The sequence below is a fragment of the Arachis stenosperma genome, chromosome 8 (genome assembly GCF_014773155.1).
Source record: "Arachis stenosperma cultivar V10309 chromosome 8, arast.V10309.gnm1.PFL2, whole genome shotgun sequence".
Taxonomy (NCBI): Eukaryota; Viridiplantae; Streptophyta; class Magnoliopsida; order Fabales; family Fabaceae; genus Arachis; species Arachis stenosperma.
Window position 1 is genome coordinate 41833295 of NC_080384.1, and position 26058 is coordinate 41859352.

At 35.1% G+C, this 26058-nt stretch overlaps 2 protein-coding genes and 1 long non-coding RNA gene across 5 annotated transcripts; all 3 read right to left on the minus strand.

The window, feature by feature from the left end:
- Window positions 1–3465: 3465 nt before the first annotated feature.
- On the minus strand, window positions 3466–8509 carry LOC130946986 (uncharacterized). Its single transcript, XR_009072402.1, has 2 exons — window positions 7517–8509; window positions 3466–3743 (listed from the first exon to the last, which is right to left on the minus strand). It is a non-coding gene; the product is annotated as an uncharacterized LOC130946986 (long non-coding RNA).
- An 18-nt stretch (window positions 8510–8527) lies between these two features.
- LOC130946984 (putative RING-type E3 ubiquitin transferase C3H69) lies at window positions 8528–15316 on the minus strand. Of its 3 annotated transcripts, XM_057875905.1 has the most exons (8): window positions 14931–15316; window positions 14225–14312; window positions 13343–14124; window positions 13033–13102; window positions 12654–12742; window positions 12480–12539; window positions 10657–10732; window positions 8528–8864 (listed from the first exon to the last, which is right to left on the minus strand). In XM_057875905.1, exons 1-6 carry the CDS (start codon window positions 14939–14941, stop codon window positions 12503–12505), a joined length of 1077 nt encoding a protein of 358 aa, XP_057731888.1. In that variant the 5' UTR covers window positions 14942–15316; the 3' UTR covers window positions 8528–8864; window positions 10657–10732; window positions 12480–12502. The 3 variants fall into 3 exon arrangements, with proteins under 3 accessions (XP_057731888.1, XP_057731886.1, XP_057731887.1); XM_057875903.1 differs by lacking the exon at window positions 14931–15316 and having other exon boundaries at window positions 14225–14920; XM_057875904.1 differs by lacking the exons at window positions 10657–10732; window positions 14931–15316 and having other exon boundaries at window positions 14225–14921.
- A 4424-nt stretch (window positions 15317–19740) lies between these two features.
- On the minus strand, window positions 19741–25490 carry LOC130944014 (E3 ubiquitin-protein ligase makorin-like). The gene is made up of 4 exons (XM_057872130.1): window positions 25273–25490; window positions 23774–24625; window positions 23478–23547; window positions 19741–20500 (listed from the first exon to the last, which is right to left on the minus strand). Exons 1-4 carry the CDS (start codon window positions 25281–25283, stop codon window positions 20072–20074), a joined length of 1362 nt encoding a protein of 453 aa, XP_057728113.1. The 5' UTR covers window positions 25284–25490; the 3' UTR covers window positions 19741–20071.
- Window positions 25491–26058: the final 568 nt, after the last annotated feature.

Below are 26058 nucleotides of genomic sequence, written 5' to 3' on the forward strand. Positions count from 1 at the left end.
TTTAAATAAGTGTCTGACCTCCCTAAGTCAACACAGCAAGAACAAGTCATCCGATCTCATAGAACAGCTTGACCAAACGAGTTGAAAAGAGAGTGCATCATAACTTGTAAAATTTTTTCATAGCAACAAAAACTTCCAATCACACGTAGTCGGAACAACTAAAATTTCAAAACTTTACTAACTTTTAGAAATAGTTCGGGACAATTGAGTTATGAAAAAAAAGTTTAGTAAAGAAGATAACATCTTCAATTACTAAAATGCTTGTTATAAAGTGATAATTGAATTCATGAAAAAAAGAACAAAACTACTATTATGCAAAGCCAAAAACCATAAGCACTTATAAAACCATAAAATAAGTGTGAAAAGTTAAGAGTTAAAGCATTCGAAAGTCCAAACCAGGAAAAATCAGTATCCAACTATTACAAAAAATAAAGTGTTCAAAGACCCACAAACTGGTCCATCAAATATAAGGATAAAAGTCCAAGAGTAAAACTAAGAAGGAGGAGGATCTTGTTCTTCAGTAATCATGACATCTACCTCATCAACCCGGATCAGAGAGGTAGGAAGGTTCTCAGTAGTTCGGATTGGGAGGTCCAGGAGAGTCTCATCAACTTGAGCACATGAAGTCTTCGGGTCCTCAACAGGGATGGTCTCAGCCTCAGGAGAAACAATCTTTTCTTCAACCACGACTTTGTCGGGTTCAATAGAGGCAAGGTCCATTTTGGGCGCATGAACTCAAAATTGAGTCTTCAAATTCTCTGCCATCTCGTCCATTCCCTGGGCCACAGACTCCTCCAGATACCCATATTCTTCAAGTCTCTCTAGTTCCTCTTCAAGCTCCATTTCTCCCCAAAGACATGATGATAGCTCTCCTCAGCCTTTTTTGCAAACCCTCTACCATAGCCCAAGCCACTTCAAAATGTTTCATCTTTTCACAAAGTTTGGAAAGGTCAGAGGGAAGAACCCTCATCTTGGCCTCTAGTTCCGACTTGATCTCTGTCAGAGAAGCCACCTCAGAACGAAGGTCGGCCGACTTCCTTTGGGTAGACCAAGAGGAATTTCATTAAACTACTTCAAAAAGGTTGCGCACACCCCCCACTGTCCGAATTCCTCCTTGGGGTAGCACCTCCAAATGTCTCTTCAAAGAAACATGAGCCATGCTTATGGCACTATGAGGAAGAATATATTCCTCATAGAAATCAATGGCGTTGAAACCCTAGTCGTAAGCACTACCAAACTCGAAAGATGGGCTTTTACGTTTTTGGGAATTCGGTTCAGTGAGAGGAGGTATAGGGGGCACGGTCCTAGAAGGAGGCTATGTAATTGGAGGAGGAAAGAGGAATGGCTTTGGCCAATTGAGATGAAGATGAGTCCGACTTATAAGGAGAAGAAAAATCTCCTAATTTCTCAATTTTCTTTAGCTATACCATCCAAACTGCTACATTTTTCTTGGCAACCCGAAGCCTTTGCAAGGTACCAAGCCCATTAGTCATTCTTGCTACAAAAACAAAGCAAATAAAGAAACTAAGGTTACAAAAGCCGGCAAAGAAAAGAGAAATGTCTACAAAAAGCAAAAAGCTAACTACCTAGTTCAGTACAAACATAGCTCGGCTTGCCTATAAAAAACTTCTTGGTGTTGAGGTGAGGAGATCGGCTCCAACAATCCTAAAACAAGGCTACTACACACTCTTCTACCTTATTCAAATCCTCGAGGTTGTATTTTACGACGCTAGAGACCTCTTCCTAGTATAAACAAAAAATGGGGTTATCTCTCTCATTAAGGAAGAAAGGTCAGACACCCTCTGCACGTCGAACCTTAAAAAAATAATTCTTGAAATCATGAAAAGAATCATCAAAAATAGAAAAAATCTTCCTGTCCTGAATAACTCGGAAGAAAATTCAGTATTGTTTTTTGGAGCTAAAAGGCTTGGTGAGTTGAAAGAGGTAAAAGAAAATCTTGGAGCTGAGATGTAGCAACCCCATAGATACGAAGAATTTTGGATTCAAAATTGGTGAAGGAAAATGTCAACCCCAGCCTGGTAAATAAACAATCATACAAGAATAGAAAGTGTTTCTCCAAGTTACTAAGTCGGGGGAAGCAAATTTTATCTTCAGGGTCAGGAGCCACTAACTCATACTTCTTCTCATCCTCTTGGGTTCTACAAATTCTATGCTATAAATAAAACTTTTCTACATACTCTGTCAACTATGGAGATGGCAGAAAGTACAATGACTTCTACCCAATCTAAGCCAGGAGGTAATTTAGACGGCATGCTGAGAACTACTGAATGAGACATAAAAGGGTTTAGGGTTATACATACAAAACAACAAAATAAAGCTATGCCACTACAAAAACTCATAAGCAATAAGTCGGGTACAGCAACAAAAGTTAGACCATCCTCAATAGCGGGAAATTTAATCTACTTTACCAGAATATGAAATGAAGCCATTATTCAAAAAGAAAATGGCGCCATTTGGAGGCAAGGTAAAACTCAAAACTCAACACAAACCACAACAAATGGATAACCTACAGAAATAATAAACGAGAAATCTACCACCACAAGAACAGTCAGAAGCAAGCAACTCTGATAGTAAGAATATTACGACGACTTCTATATACTTAATATTTAATAGGAGCTTTTAACTGAAAATCGCATCGACATTTCTTTGAAAAATCGAAAATTCTTTTTCATTTATAGGTGTGTGTGTGTGTGTATATATATATATATATATATATATATATATATATATATATATATATATATATATATATATATAGACTCAAATACATCTCATCACACATTACACTCACAAAAATAACTTCTACAAGTGTATATGTATATATAAAACCATCAAATCACAACTCCTATCCCTCTTTATAAAATATAATAATAATAGCAAGGAAAAGCTATATATATATATATATATATATATATATATATATATATATATATATACAACACAACAACGAACTCAACAAGAACTCCATAAACTTCTTCGTCCGTTCGAAAAAGAGAAATCTATAGGGGGTGAGAACATCGTCCTCGCATATTCTTAGTAGAGGGTTTAAGAATAAGCATTTCTCTCTGCTATCCCATCTTCAATTCCATAAGTAGAGTTTAGGATGTCTCTAAAAGACATATGTCCAACTTCAGGCATAAGAGTAGTGAACATAGGTTCTGCCAACCCACAAATGAACCGGCAAACTTTCATCTCTTCTGAATTCACCAGGTAAGGATAACTCTTAGAAAGTCTAGTAAACTCCTTAGCATACTCAATCATTGACATATTCTCTTACCTTAATCTTTCAAAGACAACTATGTAACACCCTACCATACAGAGCTTTATGCTTAAGTCGTAAAACAGAGGTGGTGTGGTATTACAACCTCTAAAATTAAATATATAAGCGTATAATAGTCGAAAGAATGTAGTATGCTAGGAGCCTTGAAGAATAGGTAAAGAGAGTCAAGAGTACAAAATATCGAGCTTTGAACTTAGCCTGCGAAGCTAAAGCTAGCCAGATAATAGTCATAAATATACATATAAGGAACCATAACCCAAAATATATAAAAGTAATCCTAGTTCTGCATAAACCTCTATGAGGTGCAACAGTAAAGCATATATACACATAGGGAGAGACTATACATATAGATATAACAAAATGGAACAAAATATCAAATTCACAAAGCTCACTTTGCTGTAGAGAACTCCAGATGCCTAGCGAGGTGCCTCTCGACCTGCATCTGAAAAACACAAATATCTGTATGGAATGAGAACCGGAGGTTCTCAGCATGGTAAATGTGTCACGCAAATAAGATATAAGGTCCTGAAAAAGTCATAGACAATCCTAGAACGCCGACACTTAGATTATAAAACTTAAAGAACTAAAACAGAAACCATAAGTCAAGGTGGTTTTCTAAGAGTTTCTATCTCAACTAAAACTTAAACCTAACCCTCAATCCTCCTCCTTTCCTCCAATCCTCCAACACCAGAGAACCGCACAGACAACCAAGCAGACAATAACAAACACAGGTAGATTACAAGTACTGCAGGTAGCAAATATAACAATTAACATGGTAAGTTTTTAGGCATTCCCAAATAATGCACAAACAAGCAATTCAAATAATACGCATATAATGCATGCCTACCCTATGGCTGATAAGTCTCATCTGTCGGTTATCAAGCCAACCCGACAAGTCTGGGTGCTAAACCCTGGACTGTCCCTCGACGCGCATCCCCAAGAGTCTATGCATAGCTTTTTCTCAGTCATATATATAAATTTTGCTCATTAGGGAATATATTCCCGGGAATTTATACATTCCCGGTCACCCTTACGTCGTAGAGTCAATATAGTATCAAGTCTTAACCTAGAACACGTGGTGGCAAGCCACGGTACTTTACTAAACTTGTATCTCAGATAGCATAATTGCATAAGTCTCATTTCATTTATATGCATTCATAATCATTTCATATTCATTCATTATAGTCATAACATTACTTATATATCATATGTTTGCACTTTCATACATAGTTCATCATAACCCAGAGCAAGTGGGGCAAACCACACCCTTGCATCTACCTACAAAGCCTCTATACTAACCAACCTGGAGCAAGTGGGACAAAACCTCAACCCATGCGTCTACCTAAAAGGTACGTTCTTATATGCCCAGGAGGAACAAAGGAGGGGATCCTAACCTCCCACCATCTCGTTGGGGGCGATTTTACAATACCAGGAGGAACAAAGAAGGAGATCCTCACCTTCCACCATCTCCTGGGATCCCACTTTCAAGAAAGAGTGCTCAGATGCAACATTTATTCATTTCTCCCCAAACCTAATTCATCACTTCTCAAGCTTTCTTCATCTCCAAATTACCACTTTTTCCTAGCTTCATCTCATTACTAAGCATACTATTGGGATCTAGGGCTAAAAGAATGAAAATAGAGGTTTAGAGGTTCGAAATTTAGCTTTAAAACACAAAACCTAGGTTTGCTGAAACTAGGGCCGCCACGCGTACGCGTGGGCGTGCGTTTTGTCATGCTTGCGTACGCGATATGCCTAACCCGGAAAGGTTGGTCGCGTCGCGTGCAGGTGGTCACGTACGCACCCCCTTCAGAAATCACTGCTCGCGTATGGTTAATTTTTTATTTAATTTGTCTTTTCTAATAGAATTAATAATTTATATTATAAAAAATTACAATAATAAATAATGCACAAAAATTACAATGACAAATTTTACAAAGTCAAAAAAAAAAAGATAAGATTCCATAATTTTTTAATACTCTCAATGTGCTTTTATTTAGTACTGTTTTAGACGATAAATTTTCATTATTTATGACTCTATTGTTAGTTATAGTTAATTTTTGTTTACTTTATCCTTTTTGACGGAATCAATCATTCATATTATAACAAAATTACAATAATAAACATAATATATAAAAATTACAATTACAAATTTTATATATTTTCAAGCAAAATATAAAAAAATTTCATAAAGTACAATAAAAAATAAAAGAAAAGAACTCATATAAACATGAAACAATAATAATTTTATAAAAAAACAATTATATATATGAAATATCTGAGTATTAAAGATATTACAACATAAAAAAATAACATATACAAAAATAAAGGACGAATGTGAAGGTAAATTATTTTTTGTGCTCTTTTTTAGAAAAAAATATATATAAAGGACAAAAATAGTAGAAAAAGAAATAATTTTTTTTTAACTAATTGTCTAACAATAATAAAATAAATGCTGAAGATAAAACTTCAAGCTTCACAAAGACGTGGTTTTAAGATGTGCATTTAGAGAGGGAAAAAATAACCAATACAAAAAGGAAATGTTTCAAGAAACCTTAAACACCCTAAACCAAACTCAGCCTTAAACGAGAAAGACGCAATACAGCCTATAAATCAAGGTTCTGAAAACCGAACCGGTCATCGAACCGCTCTAGCTACTGGTTCACTGGTTTATAGGTTCAACCGGTTCAACCGTAATTGAACCGAAAAAACCGTTTTATAATAAAATAATAAATAAAATATAAATAAACACATTAAAATATAATTATAATCTAATATAAATCTTAAAATATCATCCAAATTAAAAGTATTACATAAACCAAAATACAACACCCTGGTATTTTCAGAAGACTCAAAACAAAAATATTAGTGTAACACCCCAAGAATGAACAAACACATAAGCATACAACAACATGAAGTTAAATAGCAGAAAAAGCTGACTCTTACTCACTCAAATCAGAAAATTAGTTGCAGAATTTCAATTTCAATTCAAGAGAAATAAACAAACAAAACCTACCTATCAATTAGTTGCAGAATTTCAATTTCAATTTCAATTATTCAGTTGAAAAATCAGTTGAAACAAGCAAACAATTATTCAATCAATTATTCAATCACTATATCAGTTCACACTTCACAGTTCACATAAAAACAATTATTCAATCACTATATCACTATATCAGTTCACAGTTGAATGACTTGAATCAGAGTTCACAAACTTCACTATATCAATAAACCACATATCAGATATCACTATAAAAGAGACAATGGTTGCAAAAGGGGACAGAGACACTGACAGACAGAGACAAAGACACCGAGAGAAGCAAGTATGTATACTTCAAAAAACCCCTCATGTAAACAATGGAAACAATGTTTATTCACGATGAGTTGCTTGCAAGAAATTAAAATGTGCATATACACAGATAGAGTAGGTAGAAAGAGATGTAGAGAGTAGACTAAGAGTTTAATTTGGTGATTAAACTGCAGAATTCAACAAAGTAACAAGACCTCTTCTGCAATTAAGCTCACAATCTAAACTCATATCTAACAAATAGCTCAAAACTTCAGGCCATCAACACACACCAATACAGGCAACAAAGATCAAACAAATCATCAAATTGCTGTGTGTAATAGTAACAATGCATGTTGCAATTGCTCAGATACATTCTTTTAACTTTGACAAAAACTTCATTCAACTCAAGAGAGGGATAATAAATATTGAATCTTCCTCAGCAAATCCAAATCAGCCATAAATTTTTAGCAAAAAAAAGTTGTAAATATTTAAACTATGTACAGAAATACTAGCTTACAACACAGCATCAGAACAAAATGAAACAGGAATTCAGCAAAAATCCTTACTGCACAAGCAAGCAACATGAATCCACACAAATGCTCCTAACTGAATCCAGTGATTAGGCTCAAATTAAAACAAGACTCAGCATCAACAGGCAGGACAAGGCAGCAATAAATCAGTATGCAGCAGCATCAATCAAGCCAAATTGGCACAGGAGCAAACCATACAGCACAAACAAAGCAAGAAAAACCAATAGAACAGCAACACTTTCAGTCATCATCATTATTCAAAACAAACCTAAATCCACTATCCAGCTCAGATTCGCTAACCACCTTATCAACTAACATGCATTTCTAACTAACTAAGCTAATCAAAATTAACTAGCTATAGCAACAAAATGAATAGAACAGGGGAAGGGCAGAGACCTGGAAGACAGAGAAGAAGCAGAGATGGGGGAAGAGAGAGTGAGAGTGAGGTGGTGGGAGACAGCGAAGGCACCTTCTCAGTTCTCCACGGCTGTTGCGGTGGCTCGACAGCGGTGGCTCGACCCGTGTGAGAGTGAGGCGTTCTCACTTCTCAGTTCTCGATGGCTCTAGGTGGCGCGACGGCGGTGTCTCGACGGCGAGTCCTCGACCCGTGTGACGCGGTGACGCTAGTAACTTCAATGAAGCAAGCTTGCTCGAAGAAGAATCATCAACAATGGGAACCACTGAAGCAGAGAGAGCAGCGAAGCCAATTAGGGATCTCAGTCTCAGCCTTGGGAGTTTTCGTGATTTAGGATTCAGGCGTTCTGTCTCTCACAGTGGTGGCCGGTGGGTCGTGGCCTCGTGGCCTCGTCGGTGTTATGCTGTGGGACGCTGGAGGCTGGAGGTTGGAGTGAAGGCGAAGCACGAAGTGACGAAGGAGAAAAGGGAATTAGGGTTCCCACATTGCAAAACGACGACGTTTTGCTGCCAGCTTAAAAAACCGGCCGGGTCCCGGTTCGGTTCGACCGACCGGTAATCGGCCGGTTCGTCGGTTCAATGTCGGTTATCAAATTCTGCGGTTTTCTTTGTTGACCGAACCGCTTCAGTGTCCGGTTTACGGTTCGACCGACCGGTTCGAACCGGTTTTCAGAACATTGCTATAAATTATGCATGTCACTTCCATTTGCATTTTCCTACCAGTGCTTCGCTGCACATTATATTCCAACTTTATTCTACTCTTCACTCGGGCTTTCTTTTTTGCTAGTGACAATCTTTATTCTTTGGAATTCATCTACAATTATTTACTTTCTTTCAGCCCACCTTCTGTGTTAATATTATAACGCCACAAATAAATTGCCATGGATTAGTTAGTGCTTATAAGAGTTGAAATCACACATTTCAGTAATTAAATCTGATATTTACAGTTCTAATTATGTAATATACTCAATTTAGGTGCTAAACGCATTCCAATTTTAAAATAATTGAAATTGAAAACAAAATCAAAATTATTATAAATATTACAGTTTTAATTCTAAAATTCAAATGAAACCATATATCCCTTTTCCCAAGGCACTTGGTGCAATGTCACCCCGGAGGAAAATCCATTATGCAATACACATCTCATCATCTCAATAATGATGACAGGGAAACCTCATCACAATGCATAATGTATAACCCCATCAATACATACTTTGATTTATAATGTTGAAGACTACACCCTTGTAAAAGCATGTATGTCCATATATCATTTAACATATGCCTTTATTACAACAAAGAATGCACCACCGCCTTTTTATCAGGTACTTCACTGAAATTACACAAAAAATAACTTTTAGCAACATTTATGTTATGACAATATTATTACAACCACAACGAGAAACTAAGAACCAAAATTAAACAAAGGGTTTGGGTGAGAAACCCCAATCTTGATATTGAAGAAAAGAGAAGACAGGTTGCACGAAAATAACACTGAAAATGAAAATTCTACACCCTTAAATTCTCCTAAATACAACCTTTTTGAAGCTACTATGTAATATACACATACCAGTCCCAGGAAATTATCAAACCCAACAGTAAAAGCTGTAAAACATTTAATATGACAACTAGAAACACAATGCAATTTTCCCAAGCTACATGTGACTCACCATAGGCCTGCTCTTAACCATAATTTGGGAATCAAATAATATTAGAATAGCAATCATGTGAAGGCCTAGAATCCCAACGGTTGTATGATAACTGATTCACTGCTTTGAACCAAGACATACATGAACTTTCAAGAAAATTCAGTCATTCAGTGCAATTACTATTGCAACTTCTACATGGCCAACAGTCAGATTGAGTCTTGTTTCGGTTTAAAACAAACTTTTCATGCAACAGAACTCTCTCATTAATCTGCAGCAAGCTTGAATACCTGAATTTTTTACCCTCTTTTTTTCTCTATTTTTTTATTATCAACAAGATATGTATCAGATTATATAATGGAATTAAGACTCCATTAAGCTTGTAACTTCTTTGGTTACTTTGGACTACTAAAACCTACTATTCTATTTTGTTAAAACACAACTAACCTTTGCCCACTAGAAGAGGTCAGCTATATTTATCAAATGATGCCACAATACCCTATCATGTACCGTATTACATGATTAAATCCTAGATGTGTTTTGATAATTTTCCTTATGATTTTCGTAGATCTATCTCCCACTAGCTATTGGATTATGCTTCTATCTAAGCCGCTCTCCTTAATGAGGCTTCTATAAACCTTTTCTAGAGATGTCCAAATCATCTAGTGAGAGACTACTATCTTTTTCATGAAAGGAATGCATTCATACCATCCTGTCTTGTTATGTGTGTCCCCTTGTCTGACACAATATCCTCATTTCTGCAATATTTAGCATAGCAGAAGAACCTAGCATTCATGTAATGCAATCAACTTAGCAGGCTACGAATGCAGCCATGATACTTTCTCAATCCATAAATAATACCAATATTGATATAATGTTAAGTATCTAAGGAAAGTGAAAAACCACACTAAAAAGCTAGTTAAGGGAGAGCCACTCTCCTTAAATACAACATCAAGCATCTCTTACCCAATGTGGGACTTTGAGCACCCCATAATACCGAAGTTCCTAAAAATACACCGCCCTTGGAGAGCCGACATCACCCTTTTCAAGGCTCTGATACCATTGTTAAGTATCTAAGGAAAGTAGAAAACCACACCTTAAAAGCTAGTTGTCAAGAGGAAGGATCACTCTCCTTAAATACAACCTCAAGCATCTCATGCTATCCGATGTGGGACTTTGGGCACCCCATAATACCCAAGTTCCTAACACATAGTGTATGATGAAAATGGCAACAGAACCACAACACATTAAAAGGAAACAAGTTTTCAGGGATTTATCTATTCTTGGAGTGTTTGCTTGTGGTAAGGGCATCAAAGAGAAAAAATGCATAATACCTGATATTATCAGAATATAAGCAAGAATCATACTTAGCTGCATATACTTTAGCTACCAAACAAACATCATGATAAATCTAAAATAAAGTTCAAGCACTCAACACGATTTCTAATCAGGAAAACTCGGGTTAACCACAGTACCTACCATAGAACAAAAGTTGTTCGACTTGCAACACTAAAAAACCTTTGACATTGAAGCATGCCATTTTTATGGAAGTATCCTGCAGACATAATAGAGCAGAAGCAGAGGCAATTAAAACAACAAAAGGAGAATAATATATATACCTGATAATATTTCTATCCACACTGCTAAGTGTTCATAACATTTGAGCAAGGTATTTGAGAGTCATCAAGGAGTTTGGAAAATAAAAAATGAAAGAACAATGAAAGGAAGTGATATGTCTGCAAGTGTGTCTTCTGTTTGAGGAAGAAATCCCTTAAGATAACAAGATTACTACAGAACATCTTTAGATTACATTGTGAAATCAATTAGTCGTCTAATTTAGAAAACAATGAGCAGCAGTTTCTTTATTCCGTTATATTTAGTTATTTACAGATGTGTTTACTGTTTACTTATTTGAATTGGGCTATTACCATAGTGAACTTAAGCATGTACTACTACTAGTACAGTACCGCATGATTAAATGTGTTTTAAGACATTTATATCACAATTATTACACACCACTTCAATATCTCACTGTAATTTATAATCCCTCCTCTTATAATCCCTCTCTTCTCCTCCCCTGATCCTAAACCATCATATTTTATATTGAAACCCAATCATACATTTTCGCTTCTAGTATTATGTCATATTGTATTTTAGCTCTCATGTTTGATTGAAAATATTATAAGAAAATAAATAACATTGTAAAAGAAAATGGAAACTGGCATTGTGCTTTTTGTGGAGCAAGGGGTGGCTGATATTTGAGTTATCAAGCAACCTAGGGTCGTTGTCAATGACAAATGATAACCAGAATGGTAGGGTAGGGATTTCACTACCAGAATAGTCATCAGCACAAAGGCAGAATAATGGTAGTAAGATATAGTAATGCCAGATGATTGCCAGAGGAATGAGACGTCACCACTGGAATTACTGATCGTATGAAGATATTTTACCAGCAGTACGATTGTACGATGCACAATTACTTATTGGGGGTGAGAGATCTAGCTTTATCATTTGCACTCTCATCATTTGAAAATAATACAATATACATAAGAGTTTCATCAAAGATGAAATCCTAAAAGAGCATACTAGAAAATTGGAAAGCATTTGCTGGAATTCTGGAAAGAGAATCATGGAAAAGCAATAGCACAAAGATGCAATGAAGAATTATTATGGAGATAAAGACACAATCATAATAATTTAATGATGATGGGTTCTTTTGGAGTTTGGTAGCAGGTGTTAACTGGACAAATACCATAGTCAAAGGTATTAACCTCATTGTAAGCCTTCTAGTAACAAGAAAATTATATTTCAAGGAAATAAACTGATGGGCATTCGACTATTACAAATGTTAAAATTAGTAGAGATAGGAAAGAATAGGAGATAAGCAGGACCGTAAAATGGGAATAACATTGAAGCATGTGTGCAGTTTTGGGGTGGCTTCCATATGTTGGTAGTTTCTCATAGTAATGAATAGAATGCATGTGGGTGTTGTTATTTAAAGTGAGGAGTTGAATATCTTGTAATGAAGGAAGTTTGGGAGGGAGCAGGTCTCAATAAGAGCTTATTGTAGTATGGTGTTTCTACTTTTTCTTCAAATAACAAAAATCATCCTCCTCAGAACTAGAATCTATCATAAAGAAAGGAAACAAGTTGAGACCTTATTCCCTTAAATAACATGACTAAACTAGGAACATAAACTTTATCGAAATATTCGCCACAATGAACCAAAGACACTAACAAAAATTAGTATGGATCCACATACAAAAGTTTTAAGCAAAAGGAACCAGAAGTTAGTAACTTACCCTAAAACATATGAGCACCACCTTCATTGTAAATGCATGCTAGCTAGGAAATCTGACAGCCTGATATCATCATGTATTTAGTTAGTAAATGAACAAAAACATAACAGAAAGGAATCTAAAGTCAGAAAGAAGAAGGCCATAAACTATAGAACAATAAAGGAGCACAAAAGCAACCTGATATCTTTGGCAATCACTGTATCGCCATCTGCAGCTCCAAGATGTCGCAGAACTACCTCCTCAAGACGACCATCTCTATATGCATGCTGTAATTGAGACATAAAACGCAATTAGGCTGCTGCCAATTTTTAAAAGATGCCTTTTACTCACCAATCAAGCATCAATTTTAACATGGTTGTAAAAGCAATATCTTTTCAACTATTTTGAGTTCAAAAAATTTGCATTCATATACCAATTTCATGTAATAATGTCCAAAGATCAAATAATGTTTCAAATATACTGTGGACTGAAATGAGAGCTCTTTTTTGTTTTTGTGAAACTAAAACGAGTCTAGTAGTTTACTCAAAATAAGAGTGTATTTATATTCATGTATCACCTTGTAGAAACAACTGGTTCCGAAAGGACAGTTCCCATCGCCAAAGTCAAAATGTTTGCAATCTATGGACCTGCAAATCACAACCAAAAACATAGAAATATTAGAAAAACTATGGTTGTCCACTCAGCTTACTTTTGTTTTTCTTTTTTTTTTTCTTAATTTCTTGATAGTGAAGATATAGAGGTAATTACTATGGCCATCTTCAGCAGGCTCTATGCATTAATTCCAAGTCATGATTATATCATGTTACAATTGAAATAGAAAAGCAAAACAAGATATAAGAAACTTTGGCAAGTGATTAGGAAATTACTTGAGCTTTGCCTTGTAGCTGTCAACGATTTCCATTTTTTCTTCATGTGTAGAATACCAAATGACACTTGGAATGACAAAGTAAGATAGCTTGCGACAGATAGGACATGCCCTCAATGTACTATTGACATCCATCCCCAATGTTGGGTTGCTACTACGCCAATTTCTAATACATGATATGCAGAACGGATGGTCACATTCAGATAACAGCCCAAACTTTCGTTCTGCTGCAGTAGGCTTTGAAAGAACACGCTCAAGGCACACACTGCATTCAATTTCTTGACTACGTTTCAATGCCTCAAGATGCTTTTGCTTATTTTCACAACTCTTCATATGTTCTGCTCTTTCCTCAGGTCGAAAAGGATGCAAGCAGTGTTTTCCACAAGTACTACACAAATCTCCATGGATATGAGGACAAGTTTCCCCTCGTGGACAATTGCCAGCCGCAGCAAATGAACAGATTGGAATCTCAGCAGGTGAAGTAATTCTAGATTGACCAACATCATCGTCCCCTACAAATTCATGATACTGCTGCTGTTCTTGATTCCAAGCAGGTATGCTGGGAATAAGGGAAGGACTTCTGGAAGGAGAAAACTCGGGAGCTGCAGCAATACCATTTGATGTAATTCCAGTATTACCAAATACAACATCATCTGAAACCAGGGGCCGTTGTTCAGTTATTGAGGAAGAAGCCGTCGAGGATTGTGGTCGAGAAACTTTGACATGATCATATCTGCAACGACTACCATAAGCACAGACTCCTTTCTGATAAAATGTGCATATCTGTCACAATAAGAAAAACAAGCACAAATGATCAGACAAAAATAAATCAACAACCATGAACTGGGGGATCATTGTATCACAAAAGGAGAGCTTGTATCACCAAATTCGGAGGATCATTCCAGTCATGAGAATATTCACAATGCTCCCCTTTCAGACATGCTCCATGAGCAAAGAATTTACAAAGAACCCTAGAGGATTTCAAAAGATAGGAAGTTACACAAATTATAAGAGTCACCAAGTTGCATAGGCATAAAAAAGACATAGCAAATTAACAAGAAACAAAGCCCATACATACCAAGGTAACGAAAATCATCATGATCACTAATCACACCTTGATTGAAACAAACACAAAGCTAAACTAACACCTCCGAACAAATTTACTTTTATTGATTCTCTACAAAATGACAGGCTAAAAAATCATAACTTGTTTAGTCCCCACTTAATGAATTGAATCCAACAAAAGTCAAAATAAAAAAACTCCATGATTGTACCTTGTACTCTTGTTTCCTTAATTCTGATGATTGGGAAGACAAAATATAAGAGGGAGAGACAGAAAATGGTACAAAATTTTCTGTCTCAGGTACAGAAAATTTTTTATATTTTTGTCGCAACAACCAAAAGAGTTTATGTATCTATTATGAACTGACCCCATATAAACAAAACTTTTACCCATCAAGAAAAATAGATTATAACAACAATCATTCAATCAATAACAATAACCAAAGCAAAACAATCGAATCAACAAACTTCAGATGAAAATTCATAATCAATTGACCATATAGAGACAGTGATAATCGATATCCCACCTCCTAGACATGGCGGAGACAGAAAAATAAAAAGATAAATATATGTTTGAAAATTGAGCGAGACGAGACGTTGAGGAACAAAACCCTAAACCTCGAAGGTGATTACTACGGATTGAGAAAAGAGGTGGAAAGAAGAATAAGGGGCGGGGCAAAAAGTAAGGAGGGAAAGCACGTGGGGTTTTGCAGCCACTCAAAAAATGAATTAATCGATTAATTAAAGGGGTGGTGTTGTGTTGGATGGGTGGTGGGAACAATAAAGATATAGGAATAGAAATATGAGCAGAGATTGGAGGCTTGAAGCTAGGATTTGGATGGATGGTAAATACTGCATAGATAGAAAGAGAGACTATGTTTTGTTTTAGCTTCGAAATGGTACCAGCAACCTACCAAGGTCATGCTCTTTCTTTATTTCCTATCTTGTCTTTGTAAGTATGTCAGTTTGATTTGTCATATGATCACGTGGCTTTACGTGGTAGGTTGCTCGAAGTAATCATGTTCAAGGATTTCAGGTGTAAGTACCTTTTGATTAAAAATGACAAAAACATTTTTTGTTTTGGGAAATAAACTAGTTTATCGCACTAAAAAGTTGTTAATATTGTAAAATAAATAAATAAATAAGAGAAAATAATTATAAAATAAAGAGGTATAAATAAAAAATTTTAGTGTTAATATCTACTAATGTTATTATCTCAATATAATATATAGATGATTCATATATATATATATATATATATATATATATATATATATATATATATATATATATATATATATATATATACACACACGAGGCAACATAAAGAGAGATAGAGGAGTGTTTTGTTATTGTTGCTATGTGTTATTAATTGAGATTTAACCTTCTATTTATAATTCATTCTATCTTGAGAATACGGAATCACCCATCATAAATGAACATTCACATAACATTCTTATCACAACACTCTTTTTGGATGTCTATTTAGAATTATATCTCATTAAAATCTTACTAAAGAAAAATTAAATAGAAAAAAAATTTTAGTAAAAAAAAAAGAATACAATATCCTTTGTGATAAGACTTGCTGTCTTTTGGAGGTTCTATTTTCGTTTGATTACTATTTTGAAAAAGACGGTCCCTTTGTTTTAGCTTTCTGTAAACTTTAAGAAGTGGTTGGTTTACTTTGATTTTTGCATTGCCCTCGAAGGTGTTGCTGTAATGTTGTAACGTTTGCATGAGAGGGCACCTTTTGGTTTGAACATGTTTCTTTTTTAAAAAGGGTTGTCTTGATTTTTTTGGGGTTTTGTCCGACCTTTTTGATCCTGTTTGAGTTGTTTGTAGTAACGATCTCTTTTGCTGTTGTATTTGTAGGTGTAGCTTTATGTCTCGTAAGGTTCTAACAAAAATGTCCATTAAGGTTCCTCCTAGCCTCCGTAACTGGGTAGATACTATAGTTCTTTCTTGTGTAACCGTAGTGGATAGGGAGTTCTGTGACGAGTTCCGTAGGCATCATAGAATATGTGTTAATAGGGAGGATGAGAAAAATTACGAGCTAGTCGTTCCTGACTCTGAAAAAAGGGTTTGCTTCCCTCCTTTGGATAGCTCGGAGTGCCCCTTTTTCTATGCTTATGATTGTTTTTTCGTCAGACTGGGTATCACTCTTCTTTTTACCGATTTTGAGACGGAGATCCTCTGGTCTTATAACGTAGCCCCTTCCCAACTTCACCCTAATTCTTGGACATTTTTGAAGATTTTCTAACTTCTTTGTCGGGAGTTGGACGTCCAACCTTCTGTTAGTCATTTCTTTTATTTGTTCGTCTTGACCAAGCCAGGGCACAGAAGGGGAAGGCTTCTTGGGTCTCCTTCCGTGCTGTTCAGGGTAAAAAGGTCTTTTCTTTTTTTGATGGGTCCTTTCATGACTTTAAGAACTATTACTTTAAGGTTCGGGTAGTGGAGGATGTCCAACCTTTTTTCTTAGATGAGAGCGATGAACCTTCCTTTCCCCTTTTTTGGCAAGAGAGCCTTGTAGTGACAAAATACACTATAGATAGCTTAGATGAGGTCGAACAAGTTTTTGTTGGTATTTTGGAAGAGTGCTGGGATCGAGCTCCTCATTTAGACATGAAGAGATTCTTAGGGGACCCCAGTCTTTTCCGGTCAGAGTTAGGTAGTTTCTGACCTCTGGCTTTTTTGATTATGTTGATGTTATATGTTTGTGATCATAACTCATGTCTTTGTGCCCCTTTTCTCTTTTCAGACATGGCTTCGAAATCTTCCTCTATGAGATTGTTGCGTAACACAAAAAAGTCGATTGTTGCCCGCAATCTCCAGAGCCAAGAGACTAGGGACTCCTCTTCCCGACCTCCTCCTAAGAAATCGAGTTCTGGTTCGGCCTTTCAGAGGAAAGTCATTTTGACTCCCCATGTTCGTTTAGTCTCTCCTAATCCGCCGTTAGAGAGTTCGGGCGTGCCATCGTCCCGTCTCCATTCGAGCCAACCCCTAAGAGGTAGAAGACCACTGAGGAGTTGGGTATTAATCACAAGGACTTCGACGGCTTTGCTTGGAGCGAGAAGCATATCCTATCTAGCAGTCAGATATCAATGGATGATGTGTCTATTCTGAACCACCTCCTGCATATGACACGTAACTGCATTCGTATAGTAGGGGTGAATACTGCTTTGGCAAAAAGCTGAAAAGGTCTCCTCTTCACGCTTTTCAGGCCTTTTTTAGCTCTGCCCGAGCTAATGTGGAGAGGTTGAATGGGTTGAAGGCCGAGTTGGAGGAGAAAAATGCTAAGTTGGAGTCGGACTTGGAAATGGCTCGTTCTCAAGCGGCCAAGGCGGATGCGTGTAAGAACCGGCATAACCATTTTAATAAAATAATAATTTTTAAGTGTTCAACATAGATTCAAAATTTAGAAGTTTTAATTTGAATTTTAAAGGTGAAATTTGATTTCAATGAATTTTTCTGAGTTGGAAAATGTATTTTTTGCGAAAATTTTTTGTAAAAATTTGTACCAGAGCCTAAGCCGGCAGTACCACCTCTAGTCTGTTTGGTATTGCGTATTTTAGTAAAATAAGATTTTGAAAATTTAATTTATTGCTTTGAAAGGATAAAAATAATTTAGAATCGAAAACCGAACACAAATCTTAAAGATTTTGGTTCAAAGTGAGCCAAATGAACCTAACACACTAATTGGTTGGATCAGACCCAAGTTGGGTCCAAGGCCAACATATATAAGTAAGTTAATGAGCAACTCAGCTCATTTTCACCCTCCACAAAGAGAGCCACGCGGAATTGAAGTCACTATTCATCGTCACCTTCCGGGAGTCATAACTTGAGTTACAAAGCTCCGATTGACGAGCCGTTTGCAGCCACGTGAAGCTCTTGTCGAGCTCTTCGTTTCTAGCTAGATAATTTTGGTAAGAAATCAAAACTCAAACTCCAGTTTCCTGTCCTAGATTTTGTGCGTTTTTTGTCATAATTTTTGAGTAGATTTTGTGATTTTGGTTGTTTATGTGATCTCTAGTAGCGGATAATTGTCGGGCTTTGCCCCAATCACCGTTGAATAAGGTAAAGAACCTCTATATCCTTGTAATTTGAAGTAGCGTGAACTTTAATTATTAATGCATAGTTATGTTACACACATTAAACTTTAATTTTTCAAACTTTATTAATAAAAAATTAAACATTTTTTCATTAAAAAACTGAGTCACCTAAATATTAATGGACATTCAACTCATTCCTAGTCCTTATCACAATAGGAGAGACATACAAACACTTATATCTCTCCCACTATATATAAAAACAATGATCTATAGAAATGGTCAATATCTACATTTTAAAAAAATCATCGATCAATTAAAGGTAAGAAATAGGTAAGCTATAATTTTGAAAATTGAACGAAACCAGCAGATTCAACTGGTCGAACCAAGTAACGTAGGTCAAGTTGGTTTCGTTCTTAAACAAAACAATTCGTTCCAAAATAGGTGGCAAACCAAAAAATAGGTCAAAAATTCATGAGTTGAACTAAGTCGTAAATCAACTGGTTTTCCAATTAATTCAAATAAAAAAAAAAAGAGAAAAAATTCAGCTAAGTATGAACTGAACCTAATACTCTTCCTCATCTTTAGCTGCTTCTCCCATCGAGTTTGCCGCCGTTTTGCTATTGCAATCATGGTGTCATCTCATCACGCTTCCAAGCATCGTTGTCGTCTCCTCCTACATTCCACCTTCTAACTGTCATTTTTGGACAAACATTTCTGATCCCTCTCTTGCCCATTTATTGTGGTTTTTTTAGTTATTGTTGTGTGTGTTTAGACTTTAGACTTTTAATAGTTAATTAGTTATTGAAGTTACCTATGGTTGGATTTAGCTGCTGCTTGTTGTAAATTCACTAAATTATAATAGTTAACGTTGTGATGATTAATTGAATTAATTGTTAATTGGGTTGATAGTTTATTTAATTTTATTGTTGTACAACTTATTTGTATACTTACATGGGATTATGTGACTTTAGTTGGTATTTTTGAAATTTACATTAGAATATACTTTAGTTGGTATTTTTGAAATTTACATTAGAATATATTTATGCTTTTGTGTGTTTAGTTATAATTTTATATATTACTATAATTTAGTTGATCTATAATTACATACAATCCCCTTTCATTATACCCCAAGTTTGATTTCACAGGAACCGTTTAGCAATGAAATAAATAACACTTCATTATTTGAAAACAAAAAATACTGAGTTGTAAATGTTACAGCACTTCCAAAACGAGACCATAAATCATGAAAAAGGGAACTGTCAGGTAGATAGTAGAACTTAGAAGCAACTTATGAGAAGTCAAGATAATCCCCATCAATTTAAACTTACAAGCATTTGTAGAATAGCTTACTTAACGTAAGAATTACAAGCCAAAACTAGACGGGCAATTTGTGCCAAGACCAAGCAAAATCCTCAAGCCAAAACACCTTCAAATAACATGATATTATAAATATACAAAATGTCAAACCAATCTGAATACCAGTTATAGACACCCGCAATAGCATCACCAAACTAAAGTAAGGATCATGAAGTTACTGCCCAATGTTTTTCAAAATAAAACACCGCAAAGGCAACACTACTTCAAGAAAACAAGGTTAAAAGTATGGGCTTTTTATATAACTAATAAATTTCATCATCACTGTCTTCCTCATCTTCTTCAATATTAGAATGCATCATCATTGAAAATAATGCTGCCTCCATTGGATCCAATGCATCATTTCTAAAATCATCCGGGCCAAAGTCATCGACACCAGAAGCCAATGCTTCAGCCAAGGAAGTCATCCGAATGAAATCCACGTCATCATCTTCCTCGGAATCAAAAGGGCAAGGACCTGGTCCAGTGACCAGCATGTCTGAGATAGCCATCATTTCATAGGGATCCATCTCATCAAACATGTCATTGTCCCTCATGATGGAATATAATTCTCCACCTGATAAATCAACATCGCCAAGCATATCCAATACATCATACATATCAAGATTGTTCGGTCTTCGTCTAGGTGGTGGCCTCTTATGAATCCATGTGTATGAACCAGGTTTCACAGTGTGCTGAAAATAACAGATATTGAACACATTAAAGGAGTAATCAAAGGGAACATAGATACAAGAAAGATGAACACAACCAAACTCAAGCCTCAAAAGTCATAAATGTCATTATTTCAAATGAGGGGAATCACAAACAGAATCAACTTCAAGTAATCCTTTATTTCTGAAGACCAAATTGAACCACTGGAATGACAGTAGCAACCTACAAATCCTGACCTGGCTTGTCTCCAAAACACTGCTAACTATTTTTCCATGGCTCATCATCCATTGCTGTTCAGTTTCTATGAACGCTCAACTAATTTCAGTAACACAACAAATACATACCCCACCAAATGAAGTATCATTTTAGGTGTCCTAACATATTACAGGTACTAGTAAAATTGTAAAAATAACTATATAGCTAAAATAAAAATTTAAAACAGGAGAGAGAGAGAGAGAGAGAGAGAGAGAGAGAACAACTTATATATAACAAAATTTGTGTATATGTCTTGATTCGGTTAAGGAAAATATACTGTAAAAGCAACCGTCATTGTCTTTATAAAATATTCGTTTTCTGATTTTAATCCCTATAAAAAATACGTTTTGGTTTTGTTCCTAAAAAATTTGTTACATCAGGTACAAACTAAAATGTTGACAAGGCAAGATGTGCCACATCAGCATTTAATCTGCCACGTCAACACTTATTAGTGAAAATTAATGGTGGAGACTAAAATAGACAACTTTTAAATTCTACCAGATCAGAACCAAGAGAAATTTTATAAGAAACAAAACCAAAAAATAGATATAGGGGGTACAACCACTCTTCTTCAATACAACATTAAACATCCCATATTACTCAATGTGCGACTTTGGATACCCCATAATGCTCAAGTCCCTAACAAATAACAATACACTGGCCTCAGAGAGCCAACGTCAATAGCGGTTATCATCTATCAATTTTGGTGTTTACTTTAATTCAGCCTATTGGTAACCCTTTCCATACCACCGACAACCAGGCTCTGATACTATTGTTAAGTGCCTAAGAAAAGTGGAAAACCAAACCTTAGAAGCTAGCTATTAAGGGCGAAGAACTACTCTTTTTTAAATACATCATCAAGCATCCCATATTACTCGACTTGGGACTTTGAGCACCCCGTAATATCGAAGTACCTAACAGCACCCTTTTTCTTTTTACTATTGTAAACCAAACCATACAGTTTTTAGCACTCATAGCTGAAACAAATTCCAAAATGAACTTTCTTGACCTATATCATCCTCTCACCACATCATACACAATTTTCCCCATGAACGGAATCTTCTCTTAAGAATAAGATGCTATGTACTTTAAAGAAATCTAACATTCTCTGACATTTACTGTAAAAGAAGCATTGGTAAAACATTGAGTTCTGATTTAAACACAAAGGAAGAGAAATTTGAATCAGCCTGCATTCAAAGACCTAAAAAAGGAGGCAAAGAAAACAAGTTTCCAAGACTAATTCAAAGAATAAAGATTTCAAATAGTTGATTTCGCGAATACATGTTGATAACTAAATTTTCATCATATCCATGCACAGTTTTTGATGGCAGATAGCGGCTCATGGTAGAAGGGTAAAAAACTGCCATGAGGTTATAACTAATGGCATTGCAGCAAATGGTGGAGAAATAATATATAAAATATAAATAAAACTACTAAAAAGATAAAGAAAAGTTTATATCTTAGTGATACTTTATCAATAATAATATGAAACTATTTATCCATATTATAATAATCAATATTAAAGATTAAAACTAATATCAAGTTGACATAAATAATAATAATATTAATCTTAACTATGCAGCAGCAGAAGCAAATTGAGGGTTTAGAATAGACGATAGAGAATAAAAAAATTTGACGGGTGATAATAGGGAAAAAGAAAAGGATTACAATGGAACAACAAAAACTTGGGGGTTTAGAATATAAAGAAAAAATGATGCAGCTTAGAGAAGCACCATCGTTGTCAATGTCCCATGCCTCTGTGCCGTTGCGTTCTATTACTTTGTCATTGTGGTCTTCCCCTGCAGAATAGGGCGATGCTGTTGGCGGTAATGCTGTTGCATCGCAAGACTTCATCTTCCTCCAGCAGTAGACAGGGAGAGCGAACGACATAGAGTAGAGAGAGCATGAAGAGGTAGAATACGAGAGCTACAGAAGGCTTTGTCTTATAAATGTTAGGTTTAGGGTTACTAAAATGACCAAAAGACCCTCTAATTTTTTTAAAAATATATCCAAAAAAACCTGCCAAACTTGTATAATGCACCTTTGGATGCAGCTATTTACTTAAGGAGTATTGGTTAATTATAATATTTTGATTCTTTCTTTTTTAAAACCAAAAAAAAAATGGAAATTTGAACCAGCCCACAATCAAAATGTAAACACCCAAGAAAGGAAGAAAAGGAAACAGATTTCCAGGACTAAATCAAAGATAATGAAAACGATGATAGATAAGACAAATAGATAATTTAGTATTTTGTAATACTGATTAGTACTCACTCCAAATATGACCATTAAATAATCAAATTCATATATTTGATGGGAACCAGCCATGGAAATGGGCCTTAGATTAGTTCTGAATTAGTTGGTATACAAATTAACGGGAAAGTGATCAAGAATTCAGATTGAATGAGTAGGGGCTTTAGATATTGTCTTCAAATTAATTTGAAATTGATGTTACTTTCTTTTCTAATTTTCTGAACCATTACCATCATTATCACCTAATGCTTTAAGAGAGAAGATGCAACATATGCATGGCAAAATGGATGAATTTAATTGCAACAATCAGACTTAATAATAATGAGGAAGTTGTACGTATGACAAATTTTCATATAAAGAACAAGGAGAAACACAGTGAGCAATTTACTGCTAAAAGAATAATGGCTTTATCATCACCAAGAGTCATTGTAATCAAACAATCCAAAGGGGAAATACATGAAAGAAAGCAAGAGACAAGATAAACTCGAGTACCTTGTAGAAACAACTGGTCCCAAATGGACAGTTTCCATCTCCAAAGTTAAAATGTTTACAATCAATTAACCTGAAAATAGACAATAATTAATCAGTTAAAATGTCAACAATTCAAGATCTGGGTAATATAAAATAAGTTCACAGAAATTGGATCATGTATGTTATATGCAATTTTTCTTGAATATATATATATATAGTAGCAATAAGTGATGGAACAAATATTTCCTAAAATATCTCACACACCGGCACACAAAAATAATTATCAGGTGTGTAGCAGAAGGTGAGAAAAAAATTACTTGCAGTTTGCCTTGTAATTATCAATAATTTCCTGTTTCTCTTCCTTTGTAGAATACCAAATACCACTTGGAATGACAAAATATGATAGTTTGCGGCACACAGGGCAGGTTCTCACTGTATTAGTAGTATTATTAAAGTCCATTCCAGAGGTTGGGGCACTACTACGCCAGTTACGGATACAGGATATACAAAAAGCATGGTCGCATTCCGGAAGCAGCCCAAACTTACATTCAGCCGGCTTAGGTTTCGATAAAACACGCTCAAGACAAACATTGCATTCTATTTCTTGACTATCTTTCAAACTCTGTAGGTATTTTTCCTTTTTCTCGCAAGTCCGCAAATGATTGTCTTTTACCCTTCGATCAGTAGGATGCAAGCAATATTTTCTACAGTATAAACATTGATTTCCATGAACACGAGAACATTTATCTCCTAGAGGGCAGTTTGCAGCAGCAAATGTACAAAGAAGATGCTCAGATGGTATCACACTACTAGTACTTGATTCACTAACATCAACATTCCCTAGATAGTCCTGATGCTTATGTAGTGAACGCCTTGCATGCTTGTCAGACGGAGATATCTTTGTGGCTTTTGGAACCCAACTTGACGATGCTCCTTGAATAGTATGAGCTGCAGCAGAATCCAAAACAACAGATTGGCATCCATTTGCTGAAGATGATGCTTGAGAAACGTTGACATGCTTATATCTGCATCGACTACCATAAGCACAGAGTCCTTTCTGATGGAATGTGCAAATCTGCTGTCCAGAAACATCTGTATCTTTTCTCTCATGATAAAAATCACATTGCTCCCCTTTCAAACATGCTCCTCGGGCATAAAACTTGCAAATCCTAACACAATTATTAGAGTTTTTTAATTAAAAAAATATATATGAATCTACAAACAAATAAGTAACCAAGAAAGCCCATAAACAACACATAGGAAAATGGTAACAAAATACAAGCACAGGACATCATCATACAAACCAAAACCCTCGGGGTTAGAAATTCTTAAGCATTTTCACTTCACATAAATCTCATTAGCATTAAAAGATCGTAAACCTAAGTTCAAGATTCACCCTCATATGCTATATACACTATAATAATCCGGGTCCCAGCTTAGTGAATCTTGCAAGACTTTGTTCGAATCAATAAAGAATGGCAAGTATGTTACCCATCCACAATCAATTTCCATGTCGCTAGTCACGATATAATCTATCACTAACCAAACAAGAACGACTCAAAACAAAAACCCTCCTTCTTTCTCTACCCAGTTTCTGCATCCCCAATTATCACATCACCAACCAAATCACATAAAAAGAATAGGTAACAAAATTTAAGAAATAGAAAGAGAGAAAGCATAAATTGAAAGGCCTGTTTGGTTAATCGATGGATCATGGGATGGGATCAGAAAGACAGGAACCAAAATAGTGTAATCGAACAAACAGGTAAACTAACAACAAACAATAATAATAATAATTTTAGGGATTGAAACTAACCTTGTGGACATGGTTATGGAGGGAGAGAGGAGTCAGGATAATATTGGGGAAATGAAATGAGAGAGAATGAGAGAGAAAAGACAACGTTCGATTTTGGATTTTGATTTTCGGGAGAGAAAGGAAAACCTAAAGACAGAAGAGAGGAGGACCCATTTGAAACGGGTTCAGAGGTTTTTGTTTCGTGTTTTTGGCGGTTGGGGGTGCTTTCACAAATTCCAGCTTCCTTCACTATTCTCTGCCAGATGATAATTTATATATATTTATACTAATTAACTAAATCAATTCCTAATTTTAATCTCTAATAAATTTAATCATTACATTAGTCCCTAACCTCTGATTTTATTACAAAAATTGTGTTGAAGTCAGATTTTTTGCATTAGAAGTTAACATAGTCGTCTATGTAAAAGGCTGAAATTTTAGTCAATAAACTATAATTTAAATGATATAATTTTTTTAAAAAAATTTAATTTAACTAAAAAAATTATATAATAAATTTAAAAATTAAATTTATAAATAATAAATTTAAAAATAATTATTTTTAATAATAATATATAATATAATATCTATATAAAATTAGTATATATTATATTATTTGATATAATAATATATTTGCACTGTGATGAAATTAACCATAATAAATTAAAATTAGTTTAATACTTACAAAAGATAAAATTTATTTAAGAAAACTACAAAATTATTAAGTATATATTAATTTTATTAGAAAATACTGTAAATGTCCTTCATTCTTTTTTTTTTTTTTCTCTTCCTCTTCTAAAGGAAATTCTC

Bases quoted from the DNA above. Each gene is read 5' to 3' on its own strand.
- LOC130946984 (XM_057875904.1), bottom strand. From the start codon at position 14,386: ATGTCTTTTTTATGCCTATGCAACTTGGTGACTCTTATAATTTGTGTA. The intron at 14,125-14,224 runs GTGATACAAGCT...TTATTGTGACAG, and splicing joins GGAATGATCCTCCGAATTTG to ATATGCACATTTTATCAGAA. The intron at 12,540-12,653 runs GTTGCTTTTGTG...TGATGATATCAG, and splicing joins GTGATTGCCAAAGATATCAG to GCTGTCAGATTTCCTAGCTA.
- LOC130944014 (XM_057872130.1), bottom strand. The intron at 23,548-23,773 runs GTAATTTTTTTC...GTCTATTTTCAG, and splicing joins AATTACAAGGCAAACTGCAA to GTTAATTGATTGTAAACATT. The intron at 20,501-23,477 runs GTACTCGAGTTT...TGTTATTTTCAG, and splicing joins GGACCAGTTGTTTCTACAAG to CACACTGTGAAACCTGGTTC.